The sequence below is a fragment of the Mastigoproctus giganteus genome, chromosome 5 (genome assembly GCF_048544385.1).
Source record: "Mastigoproctus giganteus isolate SK-2022 chromosome 5, ASM4854438v1, whole genome shotgun sequence".
NCBI lineage: Eukaryota > Metazoa > Arthropoda > Arachnida > Uropygi > Thelyphonidae > Mastigoproctus > Mastigoproctus giganteus.
Window position 1 is genome coordinate 177,046,902 of NC_143579.1, and position 21,832 is coordinate 177,068,733.

Here is a 21,832-nt window from a genome sequence, read left to right on the forward strand (position 1 = left end):
AGTAGATGCCAGCAATCCTGTACTCAGGATGTCCAGTTCTGAGTACCAGCAGGAAAAAAAAAATAATAAATAATAATAATAATAATAATAAATAAAATAAATAATAAAAAAATAAAAATAAAAATAAAATATATAAATTAATAACAATAAATAATATAAAAACAACCACCAGTGGTTGACATCTCTGAACAACCTCAGAGATCAAAACAATTCAAATCCAGGATGACTGGTATTTTATTTTTTCTGTGGACAGCATGGCCTAGAGGAACTGAAGGAAGAGCATTGCCATTGTGGAGAAAAATAGTTTTTAACTTAGCTTTGATGAGTCTATGAATAGCCTCTAGTCCTCCACATTCAAAGCTGTCAATCAAACCATTGACATCACAGCAGGCAACAAGGTTGTTTTCACTTTTAAAATATGGAGTCAAAGCATTCTGCCTGTTCCTGTACACATACATCTTGACATTTGGTTACAGAAGATTCCACTGTTGGAGCCTGGATCCAGGAAGCTCTGCTTTATCTTTCGATAGATCTAGGTCTCGAATTAGATCACTTAATTCACCTAGAGTGATTTTGTGTCACTCACTCGGCGACTCAGGTTCTGGCACAAAATCAGGATCCTGTGATGTTGAAGGCCCAGGTTGACCATCATTCCTTACACTGTCCCCATCTTCATCAGACTCCAAAGTGTACTCTTCTGGAGGGTTAGGCACAGGCAGACCATCCCCATGTGCCACTGGTCGGATAGCTGACGGGATGTTGGGGTTTTCCACAGTCCACCTGCTTTTTTTGACATGCCATGCTGAAGGGGAGGTATCATGCAGAAATAATAAGTCATTTACATGATTTGAAGTCTCCCTCCAAATCATTGGGAGGGCAAAAGGCAGTGAAAGTCCTTTGTTATTCAACCATCCACAGAAATTTACAGCACATGTGTTGAAGCAAATATGAGGTGCCTAGGGTTTGTCTTCATCCCCTACCTTACAGCCAAAATAATGGTATTAGTCACAAGTGGAATCAATTGGCATTTCTGAGTGGAAAATGTTACATCGCCACACACACACATAACAAAAATTTTCAACGCTGTTAGCACATTTATATGGCATCCTGCGTTTTATGTAATTGTCCATAAACCTGTAAAAAAAAACAGAAAAAAGAAATTAACATCACTCATAACATCACTTGCAAAGTAAATGATACACAGAAAAAAAAAAAAAAAAAAAATGGCATATCGGTTTCTGTTTCAATGTTACCAACCTATCTATTCTCTAGACACCAAAATTCCCTAGTATTCACCAATATTCCCATTAATCGTGGAACCGAGAGTTAACTAAGAGTTTTAAACGTTATATTCATTTTTCTCATGCTGAAATTAAGAATTGACTATTTTCAAGCCAGAAACATTTTTGGTGTTGACCAGTGTAATATACTACGTGAAAGTAAACTTCAAAAGATCCAGCCTCCTGTTACTTCCCAAAATTTTGCATTTGTTCCCCCAGTCAGTCTCTCTTCTGTCAATGAAAATATAATTACCTTGTTCATATTAGTGATACCCTTCAAGGCCTTATACTCATATACCTCTGTCAGACATTACTCACCCAAAAGATCTCTAGTTGCCAAACTTTGCAGTCCACACCATCTACACCATTCTTCATGTGGACACTGAGTATCAACTTTTATCAATGTTTCTTTCAACCTCTTTCTTAAAAAGGAGGTTGAAAGAATTTCTACTATCAACACACTTTCAACATCTTTTCAGAAGTTCCATGTCTTTCAACAAATGTGACCTCCAATACCCAAACAAAATATTTTAAATGTGGTCCCACCATCATCTTAAATAAAAAGATAATGTCGCTATATTGCCTAACATGCCAATGGCCTTATGCAGGGGTGGATTAATGAAAAAATAGGCCCCCAGCCATATTTAAATTTGAGGCCCCTTTATATATTGATGCACATTTTTCTGTTTCCATAAAAACTATTATTATGAATAGAAATTTTTATCACTACTTTAGAAAATATTTACACTGAAAACAAGGACCCTCTTTGGGTGAGGCTGCCGGCCATGGCCAGTTTGGCCATAGCATTAATGCGGCCATATCCTGATGTGCATTGCCTGTAAGAATAAGGATGCTACCAGCATTTAGTTTACTCAATCAATTCAAAGTTTTGAACATACAATAAGGTCTCCTAGTAGCTACCTAGTTTCAGGAAGCTGTTGCAGAAATGAACTCTCTCTGACTAATTTTATTGCTCTAGTCTACATCTGTTTCCAACAGATCCACTTAACTCCTAAAATGATATCTCCAGACTTGCCTGTAGTACTTGAGGTGTAGCTTACCACTGTCTTACATAATGGGATAAACATCCCCTTATTCTTGTTGGCCAAATTTCTGTATATCACTGACAAAACCCCCACAAGATGTCCTGGCAGCCTATTTGCACTGCTCAGAGAACTTCAGTCTGAGAATACTATTACTGCCACATATTTTTCTTTTTCAACAACCTTGAATGTGGTATTAACAGTTGGTATGTTATTCTGGGATTATTGCAACCAATATTGGCTGCAGTAATTGGCATTTGATAGCAATCATTTATGATAACCATCAAATGCCAATTCTCAGACCATTTGTCCAACTGTTATTAACCACCCTGCAACTTTGTAATATCATCAATTCGGCATTAAGCCTAATATACCTTCATTAACATCATTAATAAATATTGAAAACAATACAGGTCTCAGCACTGAACTCAGAGATTCCTCTAATAATATTAGCCCAAGAAGAGCAGTGCCAGTATAGTAAACAAATTCACTGAATCTGAAGTACTGATTAGGTCAAACAACACTGATACCATAGGATTACTCTGATAATTGCAAGGCCTTATAAGTAATGAAGAATTTAAATATTGTGTACAGAAAGGGCAAACAGGATGGGGGGTTAGTAGAGTAATCCATTTGTAAAGAAGAACATAGAAATAAGGCACTGCACAAAATTGAAGTGGTTGGCCAGTTCAATTTCATTAGATTATTGTGCCATAAGCACTTGGAAAACAAAAATGAGAGCAGGAGCGTGTTACAGGCCTAACAACCGCAATGAGTATAGCAAATGACTATAGAGACAAATAGAGTGGACCAACATTAGAATGTTTTATAATGGGGGATTTTAAATTTACAGATAATGAGAGGAACTTGTGGGTTGGACAAACAGCAGAAAACTGCTAGCTTTATTGGACTGTTTTCTACAACAGTGTGTCAGAGGTGCAAGAAGAGAAAGACATATTGTTGATCTGATTACCAGCACTAACTCCATGCATTAAGAATACTCAGATAAAGAAACCACTAGTTGTCAATGATCGTAATATACTGGTGTAGGAGCAACTCAGAACTTAAAAGTCAGAACAAGTCTTGAAGGGAAAAGAGCTAGTTTTAGACAATTTTTACATTCCTTTCAATGGTACCATCTGATGATGTTACCAACTGTAACTTCTATACGGGAAGAATTCAGGGAATTAATCATAGCAGCTACTAAGGTTTTGATCTCAGTGGATGTCAGATGAACTGATAAGACTAGGGGCAGAGATGAAAAATGCATGGGATGAACTACCATGTAAGAAAGACACCTACAGAGTACAAACTAGCCTACAATCAAATCACCAAGGGAGGTAAACAAGATAAAGCAGATTAGAAGCCTTGGTGTAAGGATGCAAAGAAAAGTAGCAAAAAATTCTAGTGACAGTAGAAGGAAAGGAATGACTCACCAAAAAAAAAAAAAAAAAGTTCACACATCCACTCCATTTAAAAGTTTGTCCAGCTCCTCCTTGAATTTATTTAAGCTATCAACTTCCACAACAACAGATGGAAGTTTGTTCCACCAATTAACCACCTGCTGGTTAAAGGAAAATTTTCGCACTCCTATTCTACAACTGTCTTTCCTCAATTTGAATTTATGCCCACTCAGGTTCATAATCTGAGCAAGCAGAATTCCTTCAGAATTTAGCGTGCCCATCCTATTCAAGGCCTTATACACCTCAATCAGATCATCTTGCAGGTGCCTAGTCTCCAGCCACTGCAATTTTCAGAACTTAAGCCTTTCTTGGTAAGCGGATCCCTTCGTCCCTGTCACCAATCTTGTTGCCCTTCTCTGTATACACACTCAAGAAACTCTACATCCTTCCTAAAATTAGGCCTCCAGACCTGTACACAGTACTCAATATTTCAAAATGTAAGGGCAATGAAGCTCAATTTTTCCTACTTTAAGTACTGTTGTTTTAATACAACAGTATTTAAGTACTGTTGTATTAATGTCGTTTGATGTGAGTGTCGGGTCAAGACCCGACACTCACATCAAACTAATCTGGTTAATGTAATATAAAATCTTTAAAACCGAGAACATATCCCTATTAAAGGATTGCTAAATTATATGATATTATATAAAAAACTAAACTTGTCTTCAATTCACAATTCACACTTGGCAAAATGCCAACTGCTATCAGGGAAGAGCCAAGTGCAACCAATGCACATCAACCTACTCCAAACTAAACCCATCAGCATTGATAGACTAGAAAGAGAAGACAATTGTTAAACTGTATTAAAACTATATTAAATTAAAATCATATTAAAATATTCTAAGGCTGAACTTCTTAATACATGACCAGGTATTTTGGTAGTAAACCGTGCTCACAAGAAGTAATGAGTTAAAACAATATCCACTCTCTTATACTTTAAAATAGGTGCATCGCGACAAGATTATTACTGTTAACCAATCGCGACAAGATTATTACTGTTAACCAATGTGAATCGTGCTATTCACACATGTGCATGAAGGTCCACAAGTCTGAAATAGTATACAGTCTCCGTACATTTATAGAACAACGGTTTAATTTCATTTCAAGTGTTTCAGCCATTAACAGGTTTATGTATGCTTTCTGTGAATCAATTTTTTTTTTTTTTTTTTTTTGTTGTTGTTAGTACATCAGCTTCTGTGACCATAATGCACCTCCCAAAGTTTTGGCATTTTACTCTGATCCAAGCCCGAGGCGGGATTCGAACCCGCGAACTTTGGGTTGTCGTGCAAGCACTTTACCCACCTGGCTAGCCCGGTCAGCATGAATTAATTACTTTAGCTTCTTAAACAGAAAAATGTGGGTCTCCTGAATGGTGTGAAAGGAGAGTTCAGATGCACCTGTCCTTTTCGCCCTCACAGATGCCATGTGTTGTTGTAAACACATCGAAAGATAATTTTTGGAAGAACCGATGTAAAAGGAGCTGCACTCCCCACAAGCAATGTTATAGACAATATTAGTTTCCTTGCCCTCAATACTGTCTGAAGTTTACTTATCGGTTGTGCAACTATTTTGAATTCTATATTTTTAAAAATATTAATAAACTGCTCATACCATTGTTGTACATAAGGAACTTTAATAAAATATTTATGTGTTGGGTTTTTAATCACTGGAACCGATTCGGATTTTAGTTTCGCCTGTTGTTGAATGTTCCTAATTATATCCCCTGTTTAAAAATCTTGTTGTAAGTTCCCTGAGTTCGTCATTAAGGTTTCTTCTGTAGAACTATATCTATACACATTGTGAAATTGGTTGAAAATGACACTCCTTTTATACGTAAAAGGGTGGTAGCTTGAATAATATAAAATTTCCCTGTATTAGTAGGTTTCTGATATATTTTAAAGTGTATGTTATCATTAACTCCTCTTAACGTAAAGCTAAGAAAATTTATAGGAGTTCTCACCTGATTTTTCGTGTTCCAAAGCGAATTTGAGTCTTGTGTGTATATTATTAAAAGAATTCATAAGATTATTTATGTTGTTTTCATCTGAAATAACAAGGATATCATCTAAATACCTACCATAAAATGTTAACCTGGGAATATATGTGTAATTGTATTGAGATAAATTTCAGCTACTAAATCACTCAGGCTAAGTCCCATCGGAAGGCCAAAAATCTGACTGTAAATATCCGATTGAAAATCAATATAATTAGCTTCTATAAGAAATCTGATTAAATTAAATATTTCAGCTATAGGTAATTTGGTTTTATTTAATATTATGGCACTACTGTTGATCAAATCCCACAATGTGAATGGAACAAAGGGTTGCTCTTACGAAGGAAGGCTTAAGTTTTGCAAATTACAGTGTCTGGAGACTAGGCACCAGTGAGGTGATCTGATTGAGGTGTATAAAGCCTTGAATGGTTTGAGCATGCTCAATGCCGATGGGATTCTTCCTCTTGCTCAGAATAATCACCTGAGAGGGCATAATTTCAGATTGAGGAAAGACAGATGTAGGATATGTGTGCGGAAATTTGCCTTTAGCCAGCGGGTAGTTGGTTGGTGGAACAGACTTCCATCCCTTGTTGCGGAAGTTGATAGCCTAAATAAATTTAAGGCTCAGCTGGACAGGTATTTCGAACGAATAGAGGAGTGAAATGGAAGTGTTTTTTTTTTTTTTTTTTTTGGCTGATGCGCATAAGCTTGCTTTCTTGCATCATATGCCTCTACTAATGCTAATGTGTCGAGCAAAAATATAACATCTACATTAGTATACAGTGAGACAACATCAAGGGAAAACAACCTATCATCATTATCTAACTTTTTATCTTCTAATGTATTAAAAAAAGAATCTGAATTGTTTATACTAAATTTTAATGTAAGATGTAACGGTTTTATGATTTCATATAAATAAGACGCTAAAGAAACAAAAGCCGAATTTTTGTAGGAAACAATCGGTCTAATTGGATAACCAGTTTTATGCAACTTTACTTGTCCAAACAAGTACACTGTTAGTTCTTGCTTTAAGATTCTTTAATGTCGCCATTGTAATATAATCGTTTCCTCTATATTCCATTAAAGTATTATTGAACTGCTTAATCGAGTTATCGAACTTACTTCTATTTTCCAATCGATAGGTTGAATCATCGGATATGATACTCTTCAATTTCTCAATGTAATCCACCTTATTTAGGACAACACACTGTGTCCCCTTCATCCGCTTTTTGTATTACAATATCATCGTTTTACTTTAAGTTTTGTAATCCGATTCTTTCTTGCTTTGATAATTTGGGTATATTTGGGTATATACGGAGGATACGGAAAGGTCAGGGAATGACCACCGCATATCCAGGAGCAATATGGCCTTAGTTGCTAATGCTCCTAAAAACCAAATAACAGACAAACAACAAACAATGTTGTTTGTGTGTCTAGTATTTATTTCTTTTTCTAATGATCAGTTTAAGGAACACTAAAAATAAGGAGGGATTAATATAGCTGATAAATAAATCTAAGTATCCTGCTATTAGGATTCTTAGAGTTATTTATAACATATTGTAACGGATTTAGCAACACCTTATAATGATGTTATTTTGAATGAGACAGATATGCAGGGAAATAATATGAACCTTGGTGTTGTAAATTTATCCACTGTTCAAATAAATCTTTTAAGAAAAGAACTTAATTATAAAATGCCACCTACACGACTTCCAAAAAAAAACAAATAGTAGTTGAATTTGAATACAGTTTAAGGAACACTAAAAAAAAAATGAGGGATTAATACAGCTGATAGTCCTTAGAGTTATTTATAACATTATTTATCAGCTGTATTAATCCCTCATTTTTTTTTTAGTGTAATATGTTATAATGTTATAATATGTTATAATATGTTACAATATGTTATAAATAACTCTAAGAATCCTAATAGCAGGATACTTAGATTTATTTATCAGCTATATTAATCCCTCCTTATTTTTAGTGTTCCTTAAACTGATCATTAGAAAAAGAAATAAATACTAGACACACAAACAACATTGTTTGTGGTTTGTCTGTTATTTGGTTTTTAGGAGCATTAGCAACTAAGGCCATATTGCTCCGGGATATGCGGTAGTCACGGGCTTGAACCCCGGTCTAATCAAGAAGCGTGTGCTACGCACTGCTGCTCCTGCCCACCTGGCTACAGAGGCGCCACAAACAACATACAATGTATAATTGTGGCGAAGAATAGATTTGTTCGAACGGAGAGTAATACACGATCTTATAGTATTGAAAATACAACACATAATGTAGGCGTGGAGGGTATTACTCTTATTACACAACATTGTTAACAGGAGAGACTGCTTCTACAGGGATAGGATACACTTAAATAGAAAGGGTGCAAGAATATTTGCTGATGCTATCGAGGCAGTGTTAGGTGGGTTGGAAAACTGCTAGCTTGGAGGGATACAAGGACTGAAAGTTTAACAGTAGCTGCAGGCAGCGGTGAAGGTGATTCTTGCACAACTTCTATTAGAATAAGTAGCGACCTGGAGCAAGGGGTGCTGAGGGTTTCAGGGACGGATGGCAGTCATCGTGAAATAGGTGGGTATATGGGAGGTGTTAGGGTAACTAGGAATAGAAGCATGTATACCGATGCTAGAAGTATAGTAAATAAATTTGATAAATTTGAAGTGTTGGTCAAGACATCAAAGGCGGATATTGTTGGGATGGCACAGACGTGGTGTCACACTGATATAAGGAATGCAGAACTGGAATTTGGGGAGTACAATGCACACAGAAAGGATAGACAGGATAGAAAGTGAGGAGGTGTTATGTTGTTAATTAAGAAAAACATAAAATCAAAAGAAGTGCACCCAGTTGATATAGATAAACAGTGCACCGTTGAGTCAGTTTGGTGTGACATAAGCACTGCAAAAGCAAAAATAAGAGTTGATTTGATTTGATTTGGTAGTTGTTGGCGCATCGGCTTCTGTGGCCATATTGCACCTCCCAAGGTTTTTGCAGTACAGTAATACCCCGACTTACGCTACCCAGACTTACGCGAACTCGGAGTTACGCGGTTCTTGATTTTTTCGTTTGGCAACGCTGCCGCCCACTATCTTCAAGGTCGTTTTTCATATGTCATCGATATACGGTGCGACGGCGGAGAATGAGAGCAAAAGATGAACAAAATTCAACTTTGCTGCTTTTATGTTTTTTATATCAGTGAAGGGGAAACACATTTCACCATAATAACGTAAAAACTAACACAATTCCAGCTATCGGTATAATCGCAAATGCAATTAGATCGAGTTTACTACCAGTTTATAACAGATTTCACTAGCAGAAACGCAACTGGATTTTTATTGTTTTATGGTAGTAACCCCTAGAAATGTGAGGTGTTAATAGTGTAGCTCTGCCTTTATGGTGTTGTTTATTCAGTTGCTACATGCGCGCAGCTTTGTTTATGTGTATCAAGCGTGCCTCCTCGTTTTGTAATTGCGCTTTATTCCCTAAAAATGAGTAAAATACTTAATTAAAAGGTGTGAAAAGGAAGCGTCCTGGTGAAGACACTGCAGATTCAGAGAGAAAAAGAAAAGCAATTATCGATAAACAGAGGCGGACTGGATCAAAAATTCTTACCCGGGAAAATTTATAGTGGCCTCATACTATGGTTTATGGCCAAAATCACACTGGCCCACCGGGGTTTCCCCGGTAAGGCTTATGGCCAGTCCGCCTCTGTCGATAGAGAAAAAATATAAAATTGTGAAACGCTTTGAGTGAAATGAAAGACCATGTGATACTGCACGTGCTACAGGCCTAAACGAAGCAACGGCGAAAAGCACATGACAATTGCAAACTTGACAGGTTGAAAATTGAAAAGGGCTCAATTTGTAAAGGGCTTAAAAATTTTAGAAAACATAGACTCCAACGAAGAACGCGTTATAGCTACAAAGCAAGGAATAAAAAAATTATTAGCTTGCTACGAAGAAATTCTGCGTGAAAAAAAGAACGCGCTGTGTCGTCAGACGAATTTGTTAGATTTTATGAAGCCATCGACATCGAAATAACTTTTTAACGTAAGTCATTTGTTTTTTAATACATATTTTGTATTAATATGTATAAAGAACTGCAATTTTATTAATATTTTTCTTCTAAACTAGTGTTTTTGTTAGTCCTTGGTCTCCCAATTAAGCAAAATTTATATGTATTTATATGCAAAGTTGTACCCCGACTTACGCGATTTTCGTCGGACCCACCTATCGCGTAACTTCGGGGTATTACTGTACTTTGATCCAAGCCCGAGGCGGGAATCGAACCCGCGACCTTTGGGTTACAAAAATAAGAGCAGGAGTGTGTTATAGGCCTAATGACTCGAATGAGAACAATGAACAATTGTACAGAGAAATACAGTGGGCTAATAAATCAGAATGTCTTATAATGAGGGATTTTAACTTCCCAGATACTGACTGGAACTTGTGGGTTGGTCACTCACACACTAGTCAGACTTTTGTGGATTTATTGGATGATTGTTTTCTGCAGCAGCATGTTTGAGAGGCAACCAGAGAGAGTAATACTCTTAATCTAGTAATCAGCAGTGATCATTCTTGCATTAAGAATTTGCAGATAAAGGAACCACTATGCGGCAGTGATCACAGTGTACTGATGTCGGATTTACTTAAAGATTTAATTACTATCAGGGGTAAAGGAAAGGGTTTTTGCTTCCGTAAAGGTGAGTACAGTGGTCTCAGAAAGTTTTTAAATTCTGTAGAGTGGGATCAACTGACGATGTTACCAACAGTAAATTCTAAGTAGGAAGCATTCAAGGAATTAATCGTGGATACTGCTAAAAGTTTCATACCTATTAACAAATACTGTTCAGGGTTTAGGCCTGAATGGTTATTTAATGAACTAATGAGACTCTTAACAGAGAAGAAAAATGCATGGGATGCATATAAATTATCAAGCGACTCAAAAGCCTATGGCAGATATAAGCTAGTCTGTAATCAGGTCACAAAAGAGATTAGGCAAGCGAAGGAAGATTACGAGAAATCTTTGGCAAAGGATACTAAGAAAAACAGCAAGGATTTCTCAACTTATATAAACTCTAAAAGGAAGGGAATGATCTAATTGGTCTACTTGACAACGATGGTTCGACTGTTGATGATCCTGCTCAGATAGCAAACAAACTGAATGAGTATTTTGCATCTACATTTACACATGAGGAATTATTAAGGTTTGAAAATGGCAGAAGGTTATCAAATTGTAGGAGAATACTTAATTATTTTGTAACAACTGAGAGCAAAGTGGAGGAGAAATTGTTGAAGTTAAACATAAGAAAAGCACCTGGGGTGGATGGGATCTATCCAGCTATATTAAAGGAGGTGGCAAAGCAACTAAGCCATAATGATGAGAGCATCCGTGGACTCAAGAGAGGTTCCCATGGACTGTAAATGTGCAAATGTATCCCCAATTCACAAAGGGGGATCGAAGGGTGACACGAGTAAATACAGACCAGTTAGTTTAACTTCTGTTCCGGGTAAAATAATGGAGTCACTGGTTAAAGATGCATTGCAGGATCATCTAGACACGACAGCAGCAATAATTCAGACACAGCATGGGTTTGTTAAGGGAAAGTCTTGTCTGACAAATTTGATAGGAAATTATGATGTGGTTACAAAGGAACTGGATGCAAAAAATAATTTTGATATCATATATTTGGATTTCAGGAAAGCTTTTGACACTGTTGCGCATGAAAGACTATTGTACAAATTGGAGCAGAATGCTTTTAAGGGTAAGTTGCTACAATGGATAAAAGGATGGTTAAATGGGAAAAGACAGAGGGTGGTAATCAATGGGCGCTGCTCTTCATGGACTAATGTTATTAGTGGAGTCCCACAGGGTTCGGTGTTGGGTCCACTGTTGTTTTGTATATTTATTAATGATATTGATGAAGGTATATCAGGCTTAGTGTCGAAGTTTGCAGATGATACAAAGGTTGGCAGGGTTGTTAATGACAGTAATGGCAGTGTGCTACTGCAACTGGATCTAGATAATTTGGGCAGAAAATGAAAAAGACCTGGGAGTAATTGTGCAGTCAGATATGAAGTTTTCTGAGCAATGCAGACAGGCTTCCAGGGCAGGTCATGGGATTTTGTCAATTATATATAGGAATTTTGCTAGCAGGGAAAAGGAGATGATTGTCCCTCTATATAAGGCAATGGTCAGGCCATGCCTTGAGTACTGTGTACAAGTCTGGAGGCCTCATTTTAGGAAGGACGTAGATTTGTTTGAGCGTGTACAGAGAAGGGCAACAAGATTGTTGAGGGGGAATGAAGGGATCCTCTTACCAAGAAAAGCTTAAGTTCTGCAAATTGCAGTGGCTGGAGACTAGGCACCTGCGCGGTGATCTGATTGAGGTGTATAAGGCCTTGAATGGGTTGAGCACACTGAATTCTGATGGGATCCTTCCACTTGTTCAGATTATGAACCTAAGGGGGCATAAATTCAAATTAAGAAAGGACAGATGTAGAATAGATGTGCAGAAATTTTCCTTTAGCCAGCGGGTGGGTAATTGCTGGAACAAACTTCCATCTGTCGTGGTGGAAGTTGATAGGTTGAATAAATTTAAGGAGGAACTGGAAAGGCATTTGGAGGGAATGGTGTGATTTTTTTGGCTGATGCTGCATAAGCTCATACACTTGCTTTCATGCATCCCATGCCACCTGCGAGGGCGAAAAGGTCAGATGCAAATGAACTTTCCTTTCACGCCATTCAGGAGAATGCTTTTCTGTTTAACGTAGCTAAAGTAATTAATTCACAGAAAGAATATATAAAACTGTTAATGGCTCAAACACTTGAAATGAAATTAAACTGTTGTTCTATAAATGTATGGAGACTGTATACGTTTTTGCACTCGTGGACCTAGCACGATGCATATTGGTTAACAATAATAATCTTGTTGTGATGCACTTATTTTAATGTATAAGAGAGTGGATATTGTTTTAACTCATTACTTCTTGTGAGCATGGTTTACAACCAAAATACCTGGTCATGTATTAAGAAGTACAGCCTAAGAATATTTTAATATGGTTTTAATACAGTTTGACAATTGTCTTCTCTTTCTGGTCTATCAATGCCGATGGGTTTAGTTTTGGGTAGGTTGATGTGCATCAGTTGCGCTTGGCTCTTCTCTGATATCAGTTGGCAGACTATGTGAATTGAAGACAAGTTTAGTTTTTTATATAATATCATATAATTTAACAATCCTTTAATACGGATATGTTCACAGTTTTCAAGATTTTAATACTTAAAGATTTTATATTACATTAATCGGATTAGTTTGATGTGAGCATTGGGTCAAGATTTCCTACAATAAAGACATGCTATCGATTTTATGTTTAAACAACAGTACTCAAGGCATGGGGCGTAGAGGGGAACAAGTATCCTGTGTGTTATAAGACATTCAATCTAAAACACTGATGGATCCAAATTACAGAAGATTTAGGAGAAGTCCGGTTGGCCTGCCTCCCTAAAATCCACTCATGCACACCTTCTTTATGGAAAGCCTTGTCATGTCACTTAGGTGGCAACGAACGTGTAGACTGGTTCTCTTCATGACACCTGGTCAGCATGAAGAGGAAAAGACTAAACCCTCCAGCATGTGACAGCATGACAAAACAAATGGCCCTCAGTCCCAGTGGCTTTCACTGCCCCTCTTATAGCAGCGAGAGGTTCAGAGGGGAAGCAGAGGGTGCTAAGAATCTCTGGGTATGACCGGCTGCCATGCACGGAAATTGAACTTGGCCTGTTACAACGTAAGATCACTCATCGGTGAAGACAGGATATTAGAGCTAGAAAAGGAATTAGAAAATGTGAATTGGAATATCATCGGTCTGGCTGAAACAAGAAGAAGAAATGAATCACTTATAAGTTTAACAAGTATAAATCTGCTGTACACCAATGGAAACAGTGAATGGAGTGAAGGTGGAGTTGGGTTTCTGGTCCATAAATATTTAAAAAACAACATTTTGGAATTCAAAAGTACATCACCAAGGGTGTCAAGACTAATACTCAAGATTTCTAAGAGGTACAAGCTAAGGGTTATAATGATTTATGCATCAACATCGAGCCATAATGATGAAGAGGTTGAAGAAATGTACACCGAAATTGAGTCTTCTAGATGAGCAGAAAACCCACTACACTACTATTATGGGGGACTTCAACGCTAAGGTTGGAAAAAGACAAAACAGTGCAGAAAGGGGAACTATAGGAAATGGTGAAAGAAATGAAAGAGGTGAAAGACTTGTGGAATTTGCAGAATCTCAAGGATTGTCAGTAATGCACAATTTTTTCAAGGAAAGGGTGAACAGAAAGTAGACATGAAAGAGTCCAAATGGATTAACAACTAATGAAATCGACTTCATCCTCACTAACAGAAGATATATTGTGAATGATGTTACCATCCTGAATAAAGTAAATGTTGGAAGTGATCACAGAATGGCAAGATGTACACTTGATATAGATGTAGGAAAGGAAAGGAAAAAACTGACTCGAGTAAATAATACAAAGGTCTTTGAGATAACAGAAGAGGAGAAAAAGCAGTATATACTAGAACTTAACAAGTTTGAGCTTCTACAGACTGCTAAGGACCAAGATATCAACGAGGAATATTACAACTTTCTGAAAGTGATAAAGCCCAAGAAACCTATAGTAAAAAGAAATCCAAAGAAGAAACATTAGTCAAGAAACACTTGTTATGATGAACCGAAGGCGAAAAATGAAGAGCAAGATAAACACTGACAAGGAAAAAATTGAGTATACTGAGTTATGCAAAGCCATCAGAAAGAGACTCAGAGAGGACATAAGAAGATTTAACACAAGAAAAGTAAAACAAGCATTAAGGGAAAACAAAGGATTTAAATAAGCAGCCATGAGCAGTAATACAGAAAGACAAATGATACTGAAACTGAAGAATAGCGATGGTGTACTTATAAACAGCAGAAGAGGCATAATTCAAATAGCAGAAGACTACTATAGAGAATTATACAAGGAGGGAGGGAATGATGCCAGCAGTGGGGAAGATGGATTATATACGACATACCCGATATTCTTCCTGATGAGGTAGAACTTGCATTGAAGAAAATGAAGAATCAGAAAGCCACGGGGAAGATGAAGTTACTGTAGAGTTGTTAAAATTGGGAGGAAGAGACATAACACAAAAACTGGCAAGGCTCTTCACAAATTGCATTAGAAAATTTGTGACGCCTAAGCAGTGGAATAATGCAATCACAGTTTTGCTGCATAAGAAAGGAGATAAATCATAAATTGGAAATTACAGACCAATTAGCTTGTTATCCCACATCTAGAAGTTGTTCACAAGGGTCATTACTAACAGATTAGAAAGAATATTTGATGAGAATCAACCGAAAGAGCAAGCTGGTTTTAGGACAGGATTCTCAACTATGAATCGCCTTCACGTAATATCATAGCTAATGGAGAAAGCAAATGAATATAAAACACCATTATGACTGGCATTTGTGGATTATGAAAAGGCATTCGACTCCATACAAACCATTTACAATTTGCAGGTGACACTGTGTTCATAAGCCACGATCCCAAAGAATTAGAGGAAAATCTTAATTAGTTATGCACAGTTAGTAAGGATTTTGGACTAAAGATGAATATGGCTAAAACAAAAGTAATGATGAACAAGTATGCCACAGAAAGGGAAATAATGATTGAAGGAGCAGTAATTGAAAAGGTGGAGTCATATACTTATCTGGGACCAGTTATTAGCTGTAATAATGATAAATGGCAGGAAGTCAAGACAAGAATAAATTTTGGATGGATAGCCTTCAGGAAATATAGTCACATACTGAAGAGCAATATCCCAGTTTGTCTGAAACGTAAAATAATGAACCAATGTATATTCCCCACCATGACTTATGGAAATAAAACTTGGGCACTCACAAAAGAATGGAAGAGAAGCTGAGAACTACACAGCGAAGAATGGAAATAATTATATTGGGAATCAGACTGTTAGATAAGAAGAGAAACACATGGATTAGGCAGCAAACTCAAGGAAAGGACATTCTTATCAAAACTAAAGAACTAAAATGGTCTTGGGCAGGACACATAGCTTGAAGACATGATGACAGATGGACTAAGAAAATAACAGAATGGTACCCAAGAGGAGCTAGAAGAAAACGTGGAAGACAAAGGTCGAGCTGGATAGATGAAATTCATGAGTTTGTGGGTAGTAAATGGATGGCCAGTGCTCAAAACAGAAGGAACTAGAAAGTTACTGGAGAGGCCTTCATCCTGCAGTGGATTGAAAATGGCTGATGATGATGACTCAAGGCATGGCCTGACCACTACCTTATACAAAGGGATAATCACCTCCTTTTCCCTACTAGCAATATTCCTGTATATCATTGACAATACCCTATGACCTGCTCTGGCAGTCTGTCTGCATTGCTTAGAAAACTACATATCTGACTGCACAATTACCCCAGTCCCTTTCTTCTCCTCGACCCTGAGTGTAACACCACAGAGTTGGTAAGTTTCTCTTGAGTTAATTCTACCCATATGCAGTACTTTGCATTTGTCAATGTTAAACTTCAGTTGCCACTTCTCGGCCCATTTACACAAAATTCTAGATTATGTTCCAGTAGCACAGTGCCATTAGTGTCATTAACAACCCTGCCAACTTTTGTATCATTTGCTGTTGTTGTTGTTGTTATTTCGTTTTTAGGAGCATTAGCAACTAAGGCCATATTGCTCCGGGATATGCGGTGGTCATTCCCTGACCTTTCCGCATCCTCCGTATTTGGTGGTGACAGGCTCGAACCCTGGTCTAATCAAGAAGCGTGTGCTACGCACTGCTGCTCCTTCCCACCTGGCTACGGAGGCGCCTGTATCATTTGCAAACTTCGATATTAAGCGTAATATACCTTCATCAATATCATTGATAAGTATACAAAAAAAAAAACAGTGGGCCCAACACCAAACCCTGGGGGACTCCACTAATAACATTAGTCCATAAAGAACAGTGTCCACTGATTACTATATGAACACATACTCACCATTAAGAAAAGATTTCACAAGGAGGATGCCAAAATGGATGAATACAGAGGTGGCCAATCTAATAGGGCAGAAAAAGATAGAATGGGATAGTTACAGAGAAATAAAAAGTACTAAAGCCTACAACAACTACAAGTTTATCTGTAATACTACCACATATAAGGTTACAAAGGCCACGGCTGCATATGAGAAAGCATGGCTAAGAGAGTAAAGAATGGGAGAAGGAATTTTTCATGTATGTGAACACAAAGAAGAAGAAAGCAAATCAGATTGGACTCTTGTGTACTGGGTGTGGAAATGTTTTAGATAACCCAGCTGATATTGCTGATGAATTGAATAGGCATTTTGCATTGGTCTCTCTATTGATGAAAGATAATTCTTCGCATCATTTGGACATTCAATTAAAAAAAATTGAATAAATAACTAATCAATAGTAGAGTAAAATAAAATAAAATAAAAAAATATATATATTTTAATTTCATTTAGTAGAAAATAATTTTCAGAAAACACAAAAATACTTTACCTTTAAATAACATCACTAAGGAATAAATCTCTTCAGTTATACTTAATACTGTCATATGAAATGTAGAATTCCAAGATGTGTACACTTCATCCAGTAGGTGAAGAGTAACCTCCTAATATAATACATATGTTCATATTTTAGTTAGCTCTAAAAGCTTACTAATAATGTCCAATTCACACTATTTTATTTAATTGAAACATCTTAAAATTTTAATTACAAGACATAATCCCACTTCCTCCTTTTTTTTAATAAATGTGCTTTGTTTCAAATTTTAAAATGTTTTAACAAATACAGAGAGAGAGAGAGAGAGAGAGAGAGAGAGAGAGAGAGAGAGAGAGAGAGAGAGAGAGAGAGAGAGATTCATCAGACTTAATGTGTATATTTCAGTTTGTCCTTGGGCTAAAAACTTAAAATCTAGAAGTTTTTGAAATCACATCTTCAGTCAGCACAAACACAAAAATAGGCAAGCAGAGTTAGTTTGACTTCCCAGACTTCATAATACGAGGAGCAGTACAAAAGTAATGGCTCCTATTTTTTTCGTCAGAAAATTTAATTCCTACAACTATGCCTTTATATTAATTAGTCCTCAATCATTAATAAACATTGTTATTTTGCCACAAAGTCTCCATCATTTTCTATGCACTTTATCATCTCTGAGTTAGACGCTGTATTCCACTCCTGCAAAAGTCCTTACTCTTGCTCTGGAGGGCTTCGCTAACACTGTGCTTGAGCTAGTCATCACCTGCAAGATGGGTTCCATGGAGTGCATCCTTTTTTCAGTGGGTCAAAGAGGTGATAGTCAGAAGGTACAGGATCTGGGCTATGAGAGGGGTGAGGAAGAACAGTGCATCCCAGTTTTCCAATCGCCTCCATTGTGTGGCACAGACTGGTGTGGGGCAATGCGTTGTCACGAAGAAGAACCACATTAAGGTTTTGGTCTGGTTAAACTCTATCAATGTGGGCTTTCAATTTTTTCAATGTTTCCACATATCGATCTGAGTTGATTCAAGAAGTTGACAAGCAAGACCTCATCTTTGCCCCAAAACAATGTGGTCATGACTTTTTTACTGACAGAAGGTTCTTTTGAACTTCTTCACGAGCAGTGAATTTTGATGGTGCCACTCCATTGAATGTCTCTTCGTTTCAGGGTCATAATGGTGGACCTAGGTTTCATCACCTGCGACTATGCGTGAAAGAAAAATAAATTCAATCACCACTCTTTGCTTGATATGTATATCTATAACATCCACAATTTTGAACTATCCATGTGCTGCACTCACGAGATCGATCACAGTACCACTCAATATGGTGAAACTAGAGACCACTCAGTGACACCCAAAATGACCTATGGCACCACATTTGAAAGCAAAAAATTAGGAGAGATCACTTTTGTAGCGGTCCTCGTACTAAATCTGCCATTATGTAAGCATTATGTAAGTCAGTGGTTGTGCAAGTGATATGTACAAGTGTATTTGGTATATCTTATATAGGTGCTGCATATACTGCTTGCATATGTGGGGAGTGTTATGTATTCGCATATTAGGTGTGGCAATAAAGTTCCTGGACTAATGCAACAAAAATAACACAGAGTAAAGGAACTCAAAAATGGTATAATTTTTATTAAAAGTAATCACCACCTGATTGAATGCACTTATTACACCATTCTAAAAGTTTCTGAAAAGAATCAGCAATGGCATCAAAAGAGATGATGTTCAGTTTGGTAGTTATGTTTTCTTTATGTCCTCAACGTCTGGAAATCTTTCCTCTGAGAGAAGTTTTCCCCTTGGAAAGAGGAAACGGTTTGCTGGTGCTAGATTGGGAGAGTAAGGTGGATGGTTGAGCAGCATAGTATCTTTCATCAGAAATGTCTTCAGAACAAGTGTGGAATGGGTTCCTGGTTCTTGTTGCAGTGGCATTGCCCTGCAACAAGAACCAGGTGCCTTTCTGTTGAAATTGGGCAAACAAGGGAAATCTGCTTCAATAGTCTTAGAAGCACCTGTACATAGAATGTGGCATTGTTTCTCTCCCCTTCAGATACAAATTCATTATGAATCACATCCTGTTTGTTGAAAAGCATGATTAGGATCATCTTGATCCTGGAATTCTTTAAAAAAAAAAACAACTTTTTGGGGCTTGGTGATGATTTTGAGATCCACTGCATGCTTCGACGCTTCATCTCTGGGTTTTATACCGAAACACTCAATGCTCATCCCAGTGACAAAAGAGTGAATGAAATTTGGAGTGTCTTGACCAGTGTGAATGAAGTCTATACATGATGATATTCTTTGCTACTTCTGTTAGTCTGAGGCATAAATTTAGTACAGACCTACCTTTTCCCTAAAACTTCATAGAATTTGACAAATTGTCACCTTATTTATATTATATCCAACTCAATCAGTCATCGATTAGTTTAAACACTTTCCCGAACTTTTGCTACTCTCTCCTCTGAGAAGTTGACAGATGCCCACTTCTTGGATCAATGCAAACATCCAAGCATTCATCTCTGAAAAACATACCATTCAAAACAACTTAACATTTCATTACCATAACCAGATTTTAACATTTCATGTTTCTGTTACAGATATTCACATTTAAATAAAAATTTGATATTCATTTGTTGCTCCACTGAAGAATTGGATAGGAATATTAATGCTACTACTACTTTTTACAAATAGTGAAACTGTGATTGATTCTGGACTTTTTTTTTTCGCTTTCTTTTTTGCTGATGCAGAATAAGTTCAAATCTTAGAGTCGTTTTACCTGATACTAAATCCACAACTTGCACTTAAAAATTAAGTTTAGGCATTTGCCAACAAGGATCTCGCTGAGCCATACTTTTCCTTACCTACACTAGATAAAGAATGAGATTTTATGACAGAATAAAGAACAAAAATTTCATTACAAAAAAACATAACTTTACTAACATGTTCAGAAAAATATTAAAATGGAGGAAACAAAACAGTAATCCAACCTAGGAAATGAGGAACAAAAATGAAGCAGTAATGATATTAAGAGTAGGAGATCTGAGGACTTACTTGTTAAGTAAGTCCTCAGATCTGCTTCCTCGTAAGCAGAAAATCTGATGATTTTCTGCTGACGAGACTAGTGGGAGCCAGACGTGTTCAAAGCCACTAAGTGGATTTTCTTATTTATTGATTTGAAATTGTTTTTGTAAAACTTTTGATTTAAATTTAGTAGTATAGCATTATTTTGTGATTTCCTGATTAATCTGGTGTATTTATTCTTTACTCGGCCTTGTAATTGCATAAAAGTATAGGTAAGGGTATCAAATCCACGTGTTACAAGTTACAGCTCCGCTGAACGAGAAGTTTTTTAGCCATATTTAGCCGCTTTATTGACCAATTGTTACATCAAATTATCTTCTATAAGTCGCTTATAGACCTAGTCAGATCGTTAGTTTATTCTGAATTGAGACAGTGAGATTTGGAAGTTAATTAATACTTAAGTGTCCGTCGATTCACTGTTCGTAACTTGACGCCATTGTCATACGATACAACGTTATATTCCGAACTAGATAGTGTTAGTATAGTATAGTATATAATATAATATTGTCAATTAATCAGTAAAATCTATTAATTTTGTTAAACTTTGTTGTCAATTAAATTAAACTAAATACATATAACGACTTAGATTACAAATGTAACATAATTAATTAATACATAACTTGATACGGAAGTTATATAAATGGAATTCTACATATTTGATATAGAAAAATATATATAGCGTTATAACTGTGTTGGGATACAAGTTTAGGTTTATAATTTTGTACTGAAACTGAAATTTTATTGAAATTAAATCGAAATAATGACAAAGACCAGAGCAACAAAGCAAAAGGCTCAAGCTAATGGGAGGGAGTGTTGTGGCTCAGAGGAGAACTGAGGGGGGCAGTTGCCCTCTGAATCACAGCCTTTTAAAATGTACTGCTTGCATGATGTTTGTGGAGCATTCGGGTACAGGACATGATATTGCCATGGGGGATGTCTTTGTGTGTGCACGCGATGCAAGGAGTGTAACAAAATCAGGCAACAACTCGGCGTTGTTGTGGGCATATATCAGAGCTTGAAGGATAGGTTGGATGCCCTCGAAGGATCTATATTGAGGGGCCCATCAAGCTCTCAGCTGCCCACATCAACGCCAGAGCTTGCACTGGTCATCACGCAACACAGCAGCAATCCCCAAGGCAGAATGCGCTGGTCCCACAGGAACTAGTAGTTGTTGGTGACTCTACTGTCGGGGAAACGGGGAACATGCTTTGTAAAAAGGATAGGTGGAACAGGACCAGGGTATATCTGCCAGGGGCAAAGGTGGATGGCTTTGTAGAGCGGATATCATCTTTTAAGGGCACAAAAGGTGATATAGTTGTACACGTTGGCACTAATTATATAAAGAGTATGAAACCGGCAGAATTATTTAACAAGTACAGGTCACTGTTGAAAAAAAGC

General features: G+C 37.0%; 1 protein-coding gene across 1 annotated transcript in view; it reads right to left on the reverse strand.

The window, feature by feature from the left end:
• hob (bridge-like lipid transfer protein family member hobbit) overlaps positions 1 to 21,832 on the reverse strand; it is a 916,854-nt gene that overhangs the window by 645,802 nt on the left and 249,220 nt on the right. The window contains exon 18 of the mRNA XM_090374277.1: positions 17,370 to 17,481. Coding sequence (XP_090230403.1) covers positions 17,370 to 17,481 — 112 coding nt within the window. The remainder of the gene's footprint in view (positions 1 to 17,369; positions 17,482 to 21,832) is intronic.